This window comes from Lissotriton helveticus, chromosome 8 (genome assembly GCF_964261635.1).
Source record: "Lissotriton helveticus chromosome 8, aLisHel1.1, whole genome shotgun sequence".
NCBI classification, from domain to species: Eukaryota; Metazoa; Chordata; class Amphibia; order Caudata; family Salamandridae; genus Lissotriton; species Lissotriton helveticus.
In genome coordinates this window covers 533942667-533960388 of record NC_136069.1, presented here as the reverse complement: position 1 = coordinate 533960388, position 17722 = coordinate 533942667, and the positions used below count along the sequence as shown (strand labels likewise).

General features: G+C 45.5%; 1 protein-coding gene across 1 annotated transcript in view; it reads left to right on the top strand.

The window, feature by feature from the left end:
• DIAPH3 (diaphanous related formin 3) overlaps positions 1 to 17722 on the top strand; it is a 2176287-nt gene that overhangs the window by 827055 nt on the left and 1331510 nt on the right. Inside the window, exons 14-15 of the mRNA XM_078657410.1 lie at positions 6559 to 6623; positions 15942 to 16046. Of these exons, the coding sequence (XP_078513536.1) occupies positions 6559 to 6623; positions 15942 to 16046 (170 nt within the window). The remainder of the gene's footprint in view (positions 1 to 6558; positions 6624 to 15941; positions 16047 to 17722) is intronic.

The window sequence follows — 17722 nt, the reverse complement described above, 5'->3', positions numbered from 1 at the left end:
TGGGCATATGGCCAGGTCTAAACTGGGGTGGAATGGTGAGCAAAAGAATGATGGGTTTAACACAGATCTCTTGACTGGGGATGAATGTTTTGATTTATTCTGCATTCCGTCCATCAATTGTGTCTTTTGCTTCCTTCCCCTAAGTACACCGGGCATGCCCAGACGTGGGTCACGGGCTCACTGTGCCATCGTAGGAACACTAGCCCACTCATTCCAACTTGGAGACATCAACTCCACTGTACACTGTGGACACTAAGCTGCCACTCTTACACAGCATCATATTGAAAATAACCAGGGGCACTGGGATTCGTTTTGGGAAATGTTACCCACTACACCACATGAGAAGGACTCTAACCTGCGTGTTGAAATGCATCCTAAGGACAGTAAGCCATAACACTACAATGCATCTTCACGACAGTAACCCACCGCACTGTGTCCTAAGGCACAAAGATCCGTTCTGCTATCTACTGTTAGGATCCAGCCATGAAGAAGCACTGTTGCATGATTACACCTTAAAAGCGGACATTGAATGCTCCTCTTATCTTCAAGTAGTAGTCTTATAAACCTATTGTCCCCTGCTCCTTTCATGCTTAATCAACACATTAGTCTTGAATGGTGAGGTCCAGCTTTAACCATATTTTCTTAGTACTTTTCTTGTGCGCCTGTCTGTGGCTCATCCTCTTTTTAAAATATGTTACGTACCCAGAGAACAGCTCAATGTAAACTAACCAGAGCAGGCTGTAGAAGATGACTTCAGTGCGGAAGACTAAAATAATTGAGGAATAGTATTTGAAAAATGGCTTCTCTACAGACTGATTTATAATCCTCGTTTACAAGGACCACTCAATGTTTACTGGTCGTGTTATTTATGAAGCCACACAGTATTTTATGAAAGAGTTAATACATATTTGTAGGTGGGACCACGTACAGTGGTGAGTTTATTTTTATTTTGGTGCAAACATAGTTTGGAAGTGGCTAGTTTACGTATGCACCATGATAAATTGAGAGCCTTACTAGAGTTTTTTTTTTAACTCACCAGTATACGTAGTCCATGGACAAGACATGCATCCATTATCAAGCTAATGGAAACCAGGTTGGCACTGCCTATTTATTTAAGTCCTCACTTAAATTAAAATTCCTTGTACACAGTCCAACTTAACCAGTCTTGTATGCAGTCATGCACATTGGCTTTGTCAGTACTTGCTGAGGCTTTGGTCTTGTCTGTGATTGTATACTTGTTTGTCAGATTCCAGAGCTTTGGTTTCCAGACTAGAGGTTGTGGCAGATCGTCATTGTATTACAATAAACGAGCGCCACTGCCAATTACAGTATTTATTTTATTATAAAGTTTTATATAGCGCGAACATGATCCCGAGGGAAATCAGAGCGCTTTACAGTTGTGGGGAAAGGAAGGTAACAGTTGCAGTACATGTCTCAAATGATAATCCAGACAAAATCACATATCAAAATAGAACTCACAGGACAAGAACAGTCACACACGCGCACGCACGCACACACACACGCACACATACACCCCCCTCCCTCTCTCTCTGAATAATAGAACATAACTGGTACATATCGAGATGGAATAGCAACCAGCGCAGGGGCTTAAAGTTCTAAGTCCAATGCATTAGAGCATACGATCCAACAACCTATTAAGGTAAGAACTCGTTCATAAGGAATCTTTTTACATCCAATTTGAAGGCATCCTTTTTTTTTTTTGCAGAGTTTTAAATAGCGCGAACTAGACCCGAACCGAATCGGGTATCAGAGCGCTTTACATAGCACCAGTTACATGAGGACACACATTCATTTTTTGGTAGGCACGGGGAGATTAAGTGATTTGCCCAGAATCACAGGATGTTTGGCGTCGTTGCCGAGACTCGAACCCAGTTCCTCCAGGTCCGAGGTCGAGCGCCCTAGCCGTTAGGCCAACTCCTCTCCCCAATGGATGAGATTCTACGTATTCCAGTGGGAGAGAGTTCCAGATCTTCGAAGCTGAGCCGGAAAAGGCTCGGTGGCATGTTCTCTTTTTGCGAAAGATCTGAGGTTTCAGGAGGAGAGAGTTAGCACTCCTAGAGGGTCTAGCCCCTCCAGATAATTCCAGTTTTTGTGCTAGATAACTGGGGGGTTTGAAATGGAGGTCTGTCATTAGGTCTGACTTGTAACTGAAAGTACCTCTTAAGTAAGTGGCCAATTTATGCTCTGAGTAACTCCTTCTATATAGACTTTATCACTCATCCTTGCACTCATCCATCAATCCATCCACTGACTAAGTCTTGCATTTACCCACGCTATAAAACACATATCGAAACTCAAAAAGCATGTGCTAGATAAACAGGTGCAAGGTAAGTAGAAAAAGGAAAGATGCTGCTAGTAAATTAGAGCAATCAAGCCCTCTCTATGGGCACACTAAGGTGGTCTTGTGCCTATAAGAAGCAATACAGGAGGATCTTCAGTGACTGCTGGAACGTCAGTGACTGTGATGCAAGGAAGTCTTGGGAATCCCTATAGAGGTTGAAACTTGGGGCGCTATTCTAGAGAACTCTAAAAATATGTGGAAATGCACACTTTTAGCTCATCAATTATTACGCCCTCCACAGGTTGTACTTTATACCAGAGCACATCATGAGATATCTCCAGCTGGCTGATGCAGCCTGCCCTCAATGTGGAGAACTGTAAGCTCAATTTTTACGAATGTTCTGGTCATGCCCATCACTCTGCGCTTTCTGGTAGGAAATTACAACCACTGTTGCGACTGTTATAGAGAAAGATGTTCCTAACTCCCCTGTTCACTAGGTTTTAGGATGGTTCCCACACACACATCTATGTTAGAAAGTGGTTCTGACACTCTGAGCCGCCCGGATTTTTCGGCACCTATTTGTTGTGCTTTTACTGTGGGAGAGCCTCATAAAGTGGGACAAGAGACTGCAGGTGGATTTTACTGGTGTCCCCCTCGCTTGACCAGGCCACTGTGCAGCAGCTGGAGTATGAGGTACCAGGCTGGTTACATGCAGACATGTGTACTTGCGTGTGCTGGCTGCGCAGGGGAGATTCCTGGCGTGCGCAGTCCAGTAGCAGCTACAAAGTGAATGGTGTGGCAGGACTTATGCAGAATTGGGTGGTGACATGGAATAGGCTTTATACAGTGGGAAGAAACATGCCAGGGAAAGTCAGTGTGCTTTACAGTGTTTGTTCCATTATTCTCTTATGGGGATAGGGAGCTCATAGGCTAGTTTTACTTTCCTAGGGCCTAGAAATTCCGGACACGCAAGTCCAATGTAACCTATGTGAGAAGTATTCTGCAGAGTTCAAAGTCATATTTGTACTGCTTTTGGGCCATCCAGAAATGTTATAGTTCTCTGAGTCAGCTCATAATCGGGGCCTGGCTGGGGGCTGCCCCCAGCAGCCTGGATTGATGACCTTCCCTCCAAGGAGAGAAGATGAGTGGAGCTACAGGCTAATCCATCAGCAGCTGTCACTGGGTGCCAGGCACCTAGCTGCACAAGGGAGAAGGCAGCTCTGGGGGGAAGGGGCTTTCAGAGACCATGTGGCCGGAGACCCTGTACAACACCATCTTGAACCAACCCAGAGGCCTGGGCAGGAAGGAGGGAGCTGTTTAATAGGACAAACAGAGACTTCCTGCCAGCCCCCTCCCCAAAACTTTAAAAAGTGTTTGCACAGGAAGAGAAGCTTTCTCTCAGGTGTGGTCTGCCGAGGCATAGGGTGCTGGAGCCTGGCGCCATGGGCAATTGGAAGGAGGAACCCCCTGACTGTCCCAGGATCCTGAACAGCGCCTGGAGAAGAGTCCAGGACCAGTAAGCAGAAGCAGGGGCCTCTGCGCAGGGAGAAGAGAGGCCCAGGAGGAGAGCCAGGCGAAAGGCTGGCCCAGGGAGCCAGTGAAGACAGCTCCCTGCCGATTCCCCCCTCTGAAATGCCCAGAGGGCGAAGGAGAGTGCTCCCAGTGACTGGGGAGCACCACCAGGAGCAAGAAGAGGCCAAAATCAGGAAGATCGGACCCCTGAGGGCTGAGATATGCCCCCCAGAAGGTAGGTGACCTTTGACCTGTGCCTACCGACGATGAAGCGCATGGGGCTCCGCTGCCGGTTCAGAGAATGCCCCCTGGGTGGGTCAGGTCCCGGGGGCTGCCCCCCAAAGAAGTGAAGTCAGGGCGCGCTGTTGCGCACCTCTTGATGGTGCCACCGCAGGGTGCCAGGAGGCCAGCCTGGCCCCCCCACCATGAAGATGAGCAGGGGGAGGAGCCCGGGATCCCGACTCCGGGCCCCTTGTAATGAGGAGGCGGGGAGCGCCGTCGCGCCCTTCGCAAAGAAGTCTCTAGGGGCCCGCTGCCCTATCCCCGGGCCCCGAAGCCAAGTCGGGAAGCGCTGTGGCGCTCCCCGTGGAGGTGTGCGCGCGGGTTGCCAGAAGCCCACCCTGGCCCCCGAGTAAGAGCAGAGGTCGGGGAGCGCCGTTGCACTCCCCGGGAAGGAGAAGTGTGGCTCACTGGTTAGAGGCGGCAGACCCGTAAGCAGAGAACGGCCCGGGATCAGGGTTCGATTCCCGACGCGGCAGGGTCGTGGACCAGGGTCAGCGGACTCGATAATTCTCGCCTCGGTGCCTACTCTAGTCAGAAACCACACTCGGCAACTCTGGGCATCAGCTTGCCTCATCTTCACAACGGCCCCCCAGACCGCCGGGGATGCTTGGTCGCACCTTAGAGATACCCATTAGGGACCATCTCTCAGGGTGAGCCAGGACGGGTTCCTCAGCGGTCGAAGCGTGGAGATACTCCTCCGTGAGTCGATTCCTAGCGCTATATAAACCCGCAATTAATTAATTAATTAAGGAGTGCCTGGGGGCCCGGAACCCCATCTCTTGGCCCTGAATCAATGCCGGAGGCTGGGGGAGTGCAGCTGCACTCCCCCGCAGCTGCGTGACGATTTCGGAGGGAGGGGAGCGCTGTTGTGCTCCCCTCGAAGATGTCCGGGGACCCCATCTCCGGGCCCCATGGAGAAGTAGGAGGCCGGGGAAGTGCAGCCGCTCTCCCCCGAGGACAGGCGAGCCAGTGGGAGTCGACGTGTCTGCACGCCAGAGTGGGCAGACAAGAACTTCCGTGCTGGCTCCCGCGGCAGCACGCAAGGGTACTGGCCCAGCAAGGAGCCGGGGGCAGCCAGGGGTGGCCTCCCCGAGCTGCCCTCCAACATGGAGAGCCTGCGGGGGTCCCGGGTGGGAACGGGACCCCGTACACACGAGGAGGGGCTCGGGTGGGACCGGGACCCCAAAAATCAGCATAAGCGGCCGGGGGAGGGCTCCCCGAGCCGTATCACTCACCTGTGGGTCCGGGTGGGACCGGACCCTCCAACGGAAGCCAGACGCGGCTGGAGGCCCACATCGCGACTCTCCCGGGAGCAGCAGGAGAGCCGTTCTAAAATGCAAAAGCGCCCATAATGCCTAAAACAGCATATTTTCTGGTTGTGGTGGCCCCAGGAGCACGGGGTCACCACCCAGTGAGTGCAGAGGTACAGGGGGAGCTGCAGGAGAATGCAGCCTTCCCCAGCACGAAGAAGAGGAGTCACTCCCTAAGTCTCATGGGGACTTGAAAAGAATAACCCTTCAAGGGCCCCACCTGCATTTTAACACCTCCTAGGCTAGAACGTTTGTTCTACGGCTGGGGTGTATTGAAAAGTGCACCAGGTGACAAAGATCTGAGCTGGGGATGTCTGGAGAAGGGCATCCCCAGGAGGTGAAGAGGTGTAATAGCACCACAAATGCATTTAACCACGTTATTTCTTTTAGGGGGACTGAAAGTTACATGTGTAATGTGAAGTACCTGTGTAAGGGGATGCCATAAGCAAAGTGGGGTTATGTTGGCAGACATTCCTGCTAGGGTGTCTGGCTGTATATGCTCAATCCTGTGATTTCATCTATGATGCCTTTAGGGGCTGTAATTGCAACGCATTATAATGTCCAACAAATGTGAAGAGTACTGACATTCTAAAGTGATGATTAAACATGTGTTCTTGCTGCTGCGCTTAGGTGGAGAACCCAAACTGGTAGCCCTTACGATGTAGAGGTGTACACTTCATAGTCAGTAGGAAATGCTCCGTCAGGGTTGTGTGTCACCAGTACCTATTTTAAATGCTTGTTGAGGTAACAGGGTTGGTCGACGCTGAGATGATACCAGTGTGCAGGGCCATCACTCCAGGTTAGGTTCAACTAACTGCATTTGGGGGCAAGATGATGTGCATACATGGGAGTGGTGGAACTAGACCCCACCCCCCTGCGCCTAGGCCCCTCTCACTACTGCTTTTTAAAACTAATTCACTAAAGATCACATAATCCAGACTTAAAACGAGCAACAGTAAATAAATGATGGGCAAACACGACCAAAAATAGTTTTAATATCTTAAGGTTTTTTGTGTGAATTATTTGCAAATCAAGTACTGGAGGGATGCATTAGCAGATGAAATTCAAGAATGGTATCCGATGTTATAGATGGCATAACAGACATAACGTATCTTTCACTGAAACCATTAATTGATCTGTAATCTTTTACAGATGTCTGTGTTGAAAATTCAAAATTGGAGGAATTTGAAGAAAGATGTACAGATCTTACCAGAAAGGTAAGTAACTTCACACTGTTTCCAACTATGTCACAATTAACGTGCATCAGTAGGTTAGCCCTAGTTCTTATCTTTAACGGGTGCAGAACTCTGGTATTAGCAATCCTTGTGTTGTAGGTATGACGGTCCAGCCTAACTCCTCCATATCTGAAGACATTCTTTTTCCATCGTGGGTGTCTGCATTGATGCTCTTAGTCATTGAATATCTGTGCCCCGTGATGGGTGCTAGACTACTTTACCTTTTTTTTTTCAGTTACAACAATAAAGTGATTTCTTGCATATTTCTTTTTGCTGGCAAACTTAACTGCATTAAAACAGTGAAAATACGTGGTTGATGCAGCCATTTCTAATAATTTTTTTAATAAAAAAGCAAATTCTTGCAAAGTGGTGCTGTTCTAAGTGAAAGTGGTCTGCGATGCACCACTTTGACTGAGATATTCAATGTTTTACTGCAGTGAAATTTCCCATATGTAAGAACTATGATTATATGTAAGAAAGTAACTTTCAATTTCACAGACTATTTGACCCTTTAATTCTATGCTGAACAATATAATGGATGTTATGTACTACAGGTAGGCAGATCAAGCTTTCTATAGCATACCACTCATCTACCCCTTACCTCTCACTCTTCAACTTTCCACTATATCTACTATTCTTATTGTTTTTAATTGTGCTTTATTAGTATTTAACTATACAGCATGAATATCGTAAATTTCATGATATACATCACATCGCTTATAAATTGACACTACTTTTGCATTGCATCTATTATTTGACAGGATGTGATTTCATCAACATGTTGGAAACATAAACAGGAGTAAACTTTTGGTAAGGCCTAATCACAGTCCTCACCACATCTTAATAACTATTCTACAGCTGTTGATTGTAGAACCGAAGGTCCAAAAGATTTGATGGGTGTTCTAAGAGAGATTTATAGCAACCTCATTTCTCCAAATGGACCAGTCACCATCTGTGCCATGGACCAACCATGTCTCCAAATGAGAACTAACTTCTAGTAGCAATTAAAAGTTGGAAGGATAGAGTGCCAGACACTGAATTAATTTACCAAACGCTATACTGTAGGATGGAATTCTCAACTGGTTAGTCTCAACGCAGAACAGTTTAAGATTGAGTGGTGCCTATACATTCTCGAAAGTGACTAGCTGTTGGCGAAAAGCTTGTTTTTACCCATTTATGCTCTGGATTTTATAAAGTTTGCACTTACACCCTCCTCCTGTTTGAAAAGGCTCCCTTGAGATAATGAGCTGACGATCTCTGGTTGATGCACCTGCGCCCAGCGAGTGGTACAGAGACTTGAGAAGACTTTGGGCAGCATTTCTAGCAACCCAAGAAAAAATGTGTTGCTCTCTAATGAAGGACAACTATCCTGAAACACATGTCTAGAGATACTCATCACTGGCTGCACCAGCAAGGGTGAAAAACTAAAACCTGACACCAAAGTAAGTGTTATCATGCACTGCATTTACTATGATGCATCGGGGCAATCAGAGTGCTGGGTTGTGAGGCGGTGTGCGCCCAGCCTCCTCATAGTTTGAGCTTCCTTCTGGTACACAGTGTCTGTGTCTAGATGGGTTCCAACCCAATTCAAGTAGTTAAGCGAAAGAGGACAACAATTATGAAAGACTGGTTGAGGTAGAAACTGCATGAGACTTTAGTGCTCTCATTGTAAAATTGAGAATTTTAAGTGAAAACAATTACACTTCCTCAACATGTTGTGGTGATGTTCCTAAAACAGTATATTAATGAGCTGGTCAAGTTAAGGGAACTTTTTTAAACAGTAACTGATAATTCTGGTGGATACTTTTAACGGCCTGAAAACTTTAAGTGAAAAGTGAATCATTTGCAAGATCAGCCTCGACTTGGGGAGGGAGCGCGACCTGTGCATCAGCAGCGACCTCTTCTTGTATTTGTTTAGTGCTTTACTGCTCAGGCTTCTAATGTTGTTATGGCTTCAGAAAAAATAATTGTGCATAGCTTCAACTCAAGCCACCTTCTAAAATACTATCCCACTTTCTTTATTGAGGAAATATATAGCAGTGCAATTCCTCCTCTAACTAGGTGCACTCTACGTAAAAGCTTATCAGCAAGTCCGCAATTAAAACACTTTTAACCAAACAATAATTATTGCTATAATACAACTGTGTAGTAACTTTTTCAGCTCGGAGAATTTGTTCACACACAGGTGAAGTGCAGCATCTTATGACCCCAGCATTCTTAACCCTTACTGAAGTACTTAGGATACATCAGACATTCTAATTTTACTTTCTCCAAGATCTACCTTCAATGTTGTACAAAGTTACACCATTACTACAAGCTGCAAACGAAATGCCCTACAAGGCACAACTGAGTGACACATCTTGATTGTAGCTACAACCATGCTCTCATAGCCACCAAAGGAGACAGACGTGGCAATGTGCCTCTTTCGAACATGCAAACTGCAGTCCGCTGATATATAGGGTGATGGGCAATTGTATCCTGTTTATTCTGAATTCCTGTAGGCATGTCCTCCAGTGCTATACATCACTCCCAATGGGAAATCCATTGACTACTTGAGAATATGAGGAGCCAGTTCAAATCACTGAGACCACATCAGTGGTAAGGGTGTGCTATGCAAGGATTAAATAACGTTGCATACATTATTCTACAACTCTCAAAAATAATGAAAACTCTGGGCTGTACTCTTTCTACACCTGCATGTCGACCTCATCATTCCCTTGGGATTAATTAGAGCCCTACCATGACTGGTGCTGTCCAGGCCACACTATTGGCTGCTCCTTTCACTCAAATGTTGAAATCTGATGAGTGATGCATAATCAGCAAATAGAGTTGATGTAAAGCGGAGGTGCTCTATCTCGCCGCCTCTTTTTCCCATCTGCTTCTAGGCTCAGTGGCATGTTGCAAGATGAAAGCACCTCTCTGGTCACACATGCAAGACACCAAAACGCATACCACACAGTCCACCCTGCAACTTCAACACTGTTGCAGCCAAGCGTGCAACCACAGTGTGGCTTGTAACCCATCCACTATTGTGCTTCGGCTCCTTGTCGGTGCTTAATTTGAGCCAGTGGTTGCAGGTGGGGGCCAAAGGCATTCAATTTTGGGGATCAACACTTATTTTTACTCATGAGGCTTTCACTCAAAGCAAGAGCGAGAAAAACAAAAAAGGGGTAATAGAAAAGAAAGAATGGAAAACTGTGTCAAATGGAGAAGCAGGGTTGAAAATGACTTACAAGAGTGAGGTAAAGAGGGCCTGGTGATGCATGAATGCGGTATGAGGTGCGCGCAGCCTTGGTGAACCACAACAGATATTCTCATCTCCAACTGCGGGCTTCTAAGTAAAACTCAGGGCCCGCACTTATTCTTTTACAAATGAATCACTAATTAATTAAAAGCAGCTACAATGCAATTGTATTCGTTGCCAGTACCTACAGTGGTCGAGATATTTACGGCAGCCTGGCAAATACCATTATTTATTTTAAGGGGAATTATCTTCATGATTTCATATGGACTCTCTTGCTTTTATAAGGAGGCTGGAAGTAAGGTCCTCTATCAGAAATGCATGGTTGTCCCCTTCTTTAACACACTGTCCTTCAGCGGGTGAATAACCATCATCCAGTGTAGCATCTCTGTGTTTCCGGCACCGAAGCCTCAGTAAATCACACGTCGAGAGTCAACAAAAAAAATAAAAATGGATTGAACACGAGCATTTTGATTTGCTGCGCATCGCCGACTGATTTCTGGACGATTTTAACAAATTGTTGTCTCCCGTGCTTGTTTCCCTGTGCTCATCGTACTGAGAGGTTCTGAGATGCCCCAGAGTGCTCGCAGCCCTTGTTACACATTACACTACGTTGAGCAGCCGTGTAAGGAAAATGAAACGATGCCCACTGGACTGTGGTCGATTGTAAGCTTCCAGCGCCTTCTCGTGCCTTCCGTCGCCGTCGCGCGCAGTCGACACTCTCTGCGTCAGGCAGCGCGTGGGGCGAAGGGCGCTCAGAGCTGCCGTCCCCTTTCCTTCATGCCGCCTGTTAGTGAGGCTTCTGCTTCGAGCCCAGGAATAACCGTAGATTTCACACGTGCGGACCCTGACTGCAGCTGCCCCAGCACCGTACTCCTGGGATTGGCATCCCAGCACCCCCCTCAGTTCGCGCTCAGTGTGCGCTCCAGTCGTAGCTGCAAAATATATTTTGCATAAATATTCGTAAGTTCATGCCCAGTCGGCAATTCTTTATCTTTTTTGAAATAAATAGATCGCAACAAACTCATTTTAACACACTCTTGTATTCCCTTGCGAGACACCCCTAGGTGTCATTCGTAGTGCTTTATAAACGTTGGCAGTATACTATACTTCTCTATGCAGGTAACCTAATTTATGCAAATGTTTATTAATAGTGCGTTGCGCTTGAAGTTATGAGCCTACTACTTATATGGAATAAAGAGTGGAATGTCGTAAAGGATACTTTTTATCCTTAAGACACGCCTCACTGTTGAAAAGGGAGGTGATCTTACTCCTGTGAATTGGGGCTTCCAGAAGTCCTTGTGGAGTCCTTCACTATGACCCGTTTGCCTCCCCAAAAAAATGTATCCGGAGAAGATATGCTGTTTGGCGTAGGCCACTTCAGACCTTGGGTCTAGGGAGCCAGCTGCAACGTGTGGAGGTGCAGTCACTACAGAACTATGTTGAGGTGGTTCTTCTCCTCTGCCAGAGGCAGTGAGAGTTGGACCCAGGCTCTCGATTTGACACCTCCATGGTTCCCATTCACCAAGCTTTTTCTCCTGTATATGGTGGCATTTCTGATTTATTAGGGCCTGGCATCAGGAAGCATGAGGGCTGATATCGCAAGCGTGAGTTACAGACCTGGGTGCGTCCACTCTTCCAATAAGTGGAACTGGGCCAAGTGGGGTTTAATCCTGTCCCGGTTTTGATCATTCTGCTGTTGTTTGACCGTGCTACACTGGAACCCTGCATTGACAGTTTTCAGTACTCAGCCTAGATAGAATCACAGGGCCTACGAGGCTTAGCATAATTTCTGGGATAAAATAGCATGCAATGTTCTTGGTGAGCCCCAGTTGAAAATTGTTGAACTAAATCAGTTGAATTATATTTTTCTTTTGACTGTTGTATTGAGTGGAAGGGGCAAGGAGTGTTTTTTTAAAGTATGGGACTGAGAAATGGGTCCATTAGCAACTGCCACATCCTCATCAGTCTACTTACACTTTTAGCCTTATTTAATGCAAGAAGGCCTTCTCTGTCCACTAAACATCCATTAATGCTTGACCTTTCCCCTTTCTGCTACTGCGTATTACCAGCATGCACAGAGAACTTCGATTGTGCTGTTTAGATCTCGAGTTAGTGTCTGCCCATACACATGAAGAACAGTAAAGTAAAGTAAAGTCCACATTTGTAAAGCGCACAATCACCCGTAAGGGTCTCTAGGCGCTGGGGGCCGTCGGGAAGATTAAGCGAGCTATTGCCCAGAGTCACATGGTGCTGGGCTAACCTGCCGCCGGAGCCGGGGATCGAACCGTGGTCCCCAGATTCCTGCGTCAGTCGCCCTGGCCGCGGCGCCACACCTCTCCCTCTAACAGGAGGAGCAAGACGAATCTTGCAGGACTTCAAATGGTCACCACCTCTCTTGCAGAAGTGTACTCTCACCTTACCTTCATAGTTTTGCTTTAGAGGGAATAGGATTCTTGCCTTTCCTGCAATACCAGTTGTTTTAAAGTCAGTCTTCGAGGAACTGATGCTCAAACTTTGTTTAGTTTTATATTCTTTTAATAAAATTTTATTTTTTAAATTGAGTTATTAAACTGCGAGAAGCGTCAGAGCTCTTTATAGACAAGGGTACATTAACGTAAGATCAGCATCCAAGAGCCATTTAACATTAACAGTATAAAATACAACACACAAATTCAAAAGAGTTGCAGGAAAATATGTGCTTTAGTAGAATGGGTTATACATAGATGTCAGTGGGACGACAGAGGCCCAGGCAGAGAAGGAGTAGATATCAAGTGGTAACGAGGGCTGAAGTATCTAGTATAGGTTGTAGTATAGAAAATAGATTTTATGATATTTGTAGAAAGAATACATATCAACAATAATTATGATAAGATATAAAGCAAAGGATAAAGACTATGCAGGGTATGAATAGCCCTGAACATAAAATATGAGATGTTAAGCCAGATTCAAGTATGTGTTCCTTTAGATTATATTTGAAGATTTGTTGTCAATAGGCAAGTCTTATGTGAACGGGTAAAGCATTCCAATTTCTCTGTGTGGTCCCTAAAACAGTATGTTTAAGGGATGACTTTTTTAAAATAGTGTTATGAGAAATCATGTTAATTGGCTTCTTATGATTTTAGTTTAGTGCTACAGTTTTACATTTTGAGCGAGGTGGAGAGGCTATAAAGTATATGGCCTTGTGTGAGAGGCAGGCAGTTTTGTAGTTTGAGCGAAATTCAAGTGTGTGCTATATGAGAGAGTTTAACGCGGAACGGTGAAGACAGCCAATTGGTCCAATAAGATCAGAATCATAGACTGCCCTCATATCAAGTCTGCAGAAGGCTGTCCCTCTCTTCCACCTACGTGGTCTCAGTACAAAAACCTGGTTGGCAGATGTTACAGAGGCAGGCCTTCCTCACATGGCATTGTACATGTCCTTTAACTATGGTCTCCATCATGTTACTAATGGTGAGGAGTCACACTATGTAGCACAAACTTTTAAGGTTGTGTCATGTTACGTTTTTTATATTTATGAAGCACAAAATAAAATGCTGTTCTCAGTTGAAAAGATCATATAAAGAGCACTGACTGAACAGCTGGAATACTTTGAACAAAAAATTAGGGGTGAGCGGATCTCGCGACGCTAAATATAAACTCCACGAGATTCAACGGAATTCTGTCAACGGGTAGAAATATGCATGCAACGCTGCATGTGCTGCAATTTAGTGCCAGGATCTCTGAAAAATCGACATGAATGGCACTTTGCGGTGCGCAAGAGTGTATAGCCATTCGATTTGATTTTGCTGCCACTCGAGTAGAAAATCTACTCAAAGCAGGAGCAAATCTACTCGAGAAGCAGTCCTTTGACATTGACGGCCTGTGTTAGAAAATTGCTCCAGTTGACGCCAAATCACCCTTGCATTTCTGAACGCTCACCGGAAAAGAATCTGCCATACGGCGTTTTACAGAATTTTGCCGGATCTCCGCGTTACAAGAGTAACGCGGAGTTGCTAACTGACGCCAATTCTGCAGGCAAATTGAAACTTTCGGCCCTCCCCTACAAAAAATGTAAGCTGGATAAAGATATGGTGTTAGCTTTCCCTGAAGGCCATATGATTTCCTGCATCCAAATACTCAGCTTGATTTACAAAGCTATTTGTACACTTAATTGACCTTCAATTTATGAGAGTAACGTGACTTTTTATGTCCACAAAAACTGATTTTGCACCCATGAAAGTATCTGCTCACATGTTACGCTGTTAAGGGTACATGTGAATATGTGTGCTCTTAGAGGCAGGTTTGGGGATTTAGAGTTGGGGGATGCTTTCCTAAGCGGGTGAACACCTACAAATCTTTGGCAAGCATTTTCACATGGCCAGAGATTTACTGTGAAGGTAGGGGTAAATCTGCATGTTCTTGGCACTCTGTGTTTTCACAGTAGTCCCGCTCTTGCATCCTTGTTTACATTTTCACAGGACAAGGAGGTGAGTTTCCAATTATTTTGGTAAAAAGGTTCCCATAAGGGATCTTTGGTCCAGCACAAGGTCGAAGCTGGTGTAGTCCTTGCAGGTTGTCCCTTATTTAAGGTACCATCTTGCTATTACTCCTTATTGAAGACCCCCCCCAAAAAAAGTTCCCTTTCCCCACAAAGGTTCCTCTGGTATGGCTGCCCTACTGGGGTGTAAATTGGCGTTGGGCCACTTCTCTTATTCTAAAGAGAGAATTCCCTCGCTCACATGAGGCTTGAGCCCATGCCAGTAATGGGATTTTTTGAGCACTTGCACAGTTGTAGTATGTCAGGCACATGGGCAATGAGACCTGGTTAGAGGGGCTGGGGTGCATGCAGCTTTTACATTTAAAAAAAAAAATCTTTTTATTAACATTGCTCAAATGACCATGTTTTACATCAATTACATGCATTCATACATGGTTTAGCACTAAACATTACAACTACAGTATTAGGGAGAGGTAGGAGATCACATACCCTTGGTGGTTTCACAGACAGAGGACCAAAGACCTCATCCAGTCCCTCCCTACCCTCCAGCAAGACTTGGTTGATGCGCATCACTCCATCCCCAGCGTTGCTCTATGTTGACGCCATGGTTTTCATATTTTCTCCAACTTATTTTTACTCTCTTAAATTTGTAATGATCTTTAATGGCTTCACTTTGTTTTTGCGCGACCTGGAGTCATGCATGGTGTACGGTGCTACTTTCTGAAGGTGGCACTAAAAGTGCCGTCGTTCCAGGCGAACTAAGCGGGAAACTTTCCGTTTACACAGATCCAGCATATTTTTAAATAACTTGAGAATCCGCCATAGTTTCAGGAGGCAATATGAATTGGTATAATTAAAAAGCTGCCCATCAGCGCAGAGTATGATTAAAACTTGAAGGTTTAAATGTGAGATTAAAATGAGTTTTATTACTCCTGAACGGTACCTGCTCTTTATCAGCAAGATGAGGACCAGGCTGATTATGTAAATTCCTCGAAGCACTTAATCATCCGTCGGTGTTATAGGCTGAGTCCAATCTCGGGCATCTCTCGGCAATTGCAAACCTTTCCTCGAGTGTGTGACACAGTCAGGCCTTTCTGCTAATTAAAACTGGAACAATGAACGTTGAATTGTTTACATTGGGAGGCTGGATCTGAAGTGAAGTGAGGGCTGCTAATGAACCAATTAGACTCCCAGCACTCCTTTGCTGCGGCTGCCTCTCAGTTTGCAATGCAAGTTTATATATTAGCAATTATTCGTAGGGAATTGTGCGGCAAATTATTAAAGATACAGGTTTCACAAATATGCTATTGAAATGCTTTGCCAACTTGTAGCTGCTGCGTTTGAAGGAATCGGCTGCCTGCTTGGATTTCATAGGCAAACTTTGATGTGTGCATCTGTCTGGGGGCAGTGAATTATTTGCACAGATACTTTATTGGTGTCGAGCTGTCGCTGGCTAGAATCACAAATATGCTTAAGTTAGCGGGTTTTACATTTTGCACCGAAGCATGTAGAAGATGTTGCCTTCACAATCAAAGTAATGTCGTAGGCAAAAACATAATTATTCCACCTTCCTTTTCAGTATGAAGAAGAGTTTACAGTACGCCAAGAAGCCCAGTCCCAACTGCAGAAGAACGAAGCGAAAATCAATGAACTCGAAGCTGAATTACAGGCCTATAAATCCAAGGTAATGGAGCATGTTAAGTGAATGTATTGAATACTCGAGCATCAGTGGTGAAACAAATTTCACTTAATACCTTTCAGACAAGAATCGGATTTGAGCGGCCTTTGCAGGTTCGTTCATAACATTGTTTACCGTCTATTTTCGTATTCTGGGTCGCCACATGTTGTTTCGAGCCTGGTATCAATTAGTAGTTTGAGCCTCCGATTGATCCCTCTCTCCGTTTCAGCGTTGTAATTAAATGAATTCCCTGTGTTTCATGTCGGTGTTACTTCCAGTGTCACATTTTGCCGAGGTAATTAACCACACTCGCCATGAAGACGGCCTGCTCTTAGATGTGGCATTCATCACTGATTCTTATCCCCGTCCAGGAAATTATTCCGCACGCGCTTTATATTGCGGAACCTTCAGCCTCGGCCGTCCAGCCCTGAAAGATAACCTCCAGCCGAATGGAAACATTTTCTGATAATTTTTCAATTTCGGAAAGTAAACAGATTTAAAACGCGGGAGAAAGGAGAGCAGACAGATTCTAGGGCTCGATAAGTGATCGGTTACCGCAGAGCATTTAATATTTAGATGACAGCTGTAAAACTCGCCTTATCTATCCCCCTGTGTCTCTGTTGGCCTCCATGAGCTGGAGAAATAGAATGGAAAAACACATTGTGGAAAGGTTCAGTGAAAGGCATGCAAGTCGAGTTTCCCCACACTGTTAGGCTGACTCGGATGCTGCCTTTGATTGCTGATGTGGAAGGAAGCAGTCACCTTCCATTTGAGCCCATGTTGTATTTGTAGAGCCATGCAAGACATGACAGGTACAGTAGTGTCAGTGCTACTTATCTTGCTGTTCCTCGGTCTTCTAAGGATGCTTAAAAAGCACCGCTCTCTTGAACTCCACTCTTGAAGTACGGTTTTGGACTCGACTTGATGTGAGACTTGCAGCCCTTTGAAGATCGCTCCGGTGTCTTGGCCATTTATTCGAGCTGGCGGGTTCTTTCATCTCACGGAGGAGCGACCACAGACCCTTTGAAAGTAAAATGTTGTACGCAGCACAGACGCGTGCGCAGGGCAGCTCAAAGACTGCGTATAATGAAAATCCCACACACCCCAGCTCCGCGGCATCTCCGCTTGATACTTTGGTTTTCCAAGGTTTTCATGGTCTGCATTGTCTAATTAGGCACATCAGACTCTGAACACTGGTACAGGGAACACTGCTGAGAGTTGTCACCGCACGCTACAGAAATATTGGATTAAATCAATGAACTGTGTGGCTCTCTCATGACTGATGAAGTAGAGATTGTCACTTTTAAGTTTTAACTGTTAAAGGCCCTGAAATTACCAGATGGAGAGAGTGCTGGGAGGGAATCAAAAATAACAAAGCTACTGAAGGTGGTTTTGGGGTGGAGGATAGATCTGCGGTGCGCCCTTGAGTCATCTTTGCACCTGAAAGGTTGTGGGACTTCCACTGGTGTAGGTATCATAAGAAAGACCCAAATAGGTACATGTGAAGCTGATTCTTCCCAGAAGTTTATTCTTGCAGTGTAGGCAGGGGGTGCACAGAACTGTGAGCAGAAAGTCCAGTTCAAGTTCATTCTTCTACAACTATAGTACCCAAAAGAAGAATCCGCTCTGCCGACCTCACCCTAGCAGAAACCCCGCACATCTGCAATACCAGAGCAGGTGGA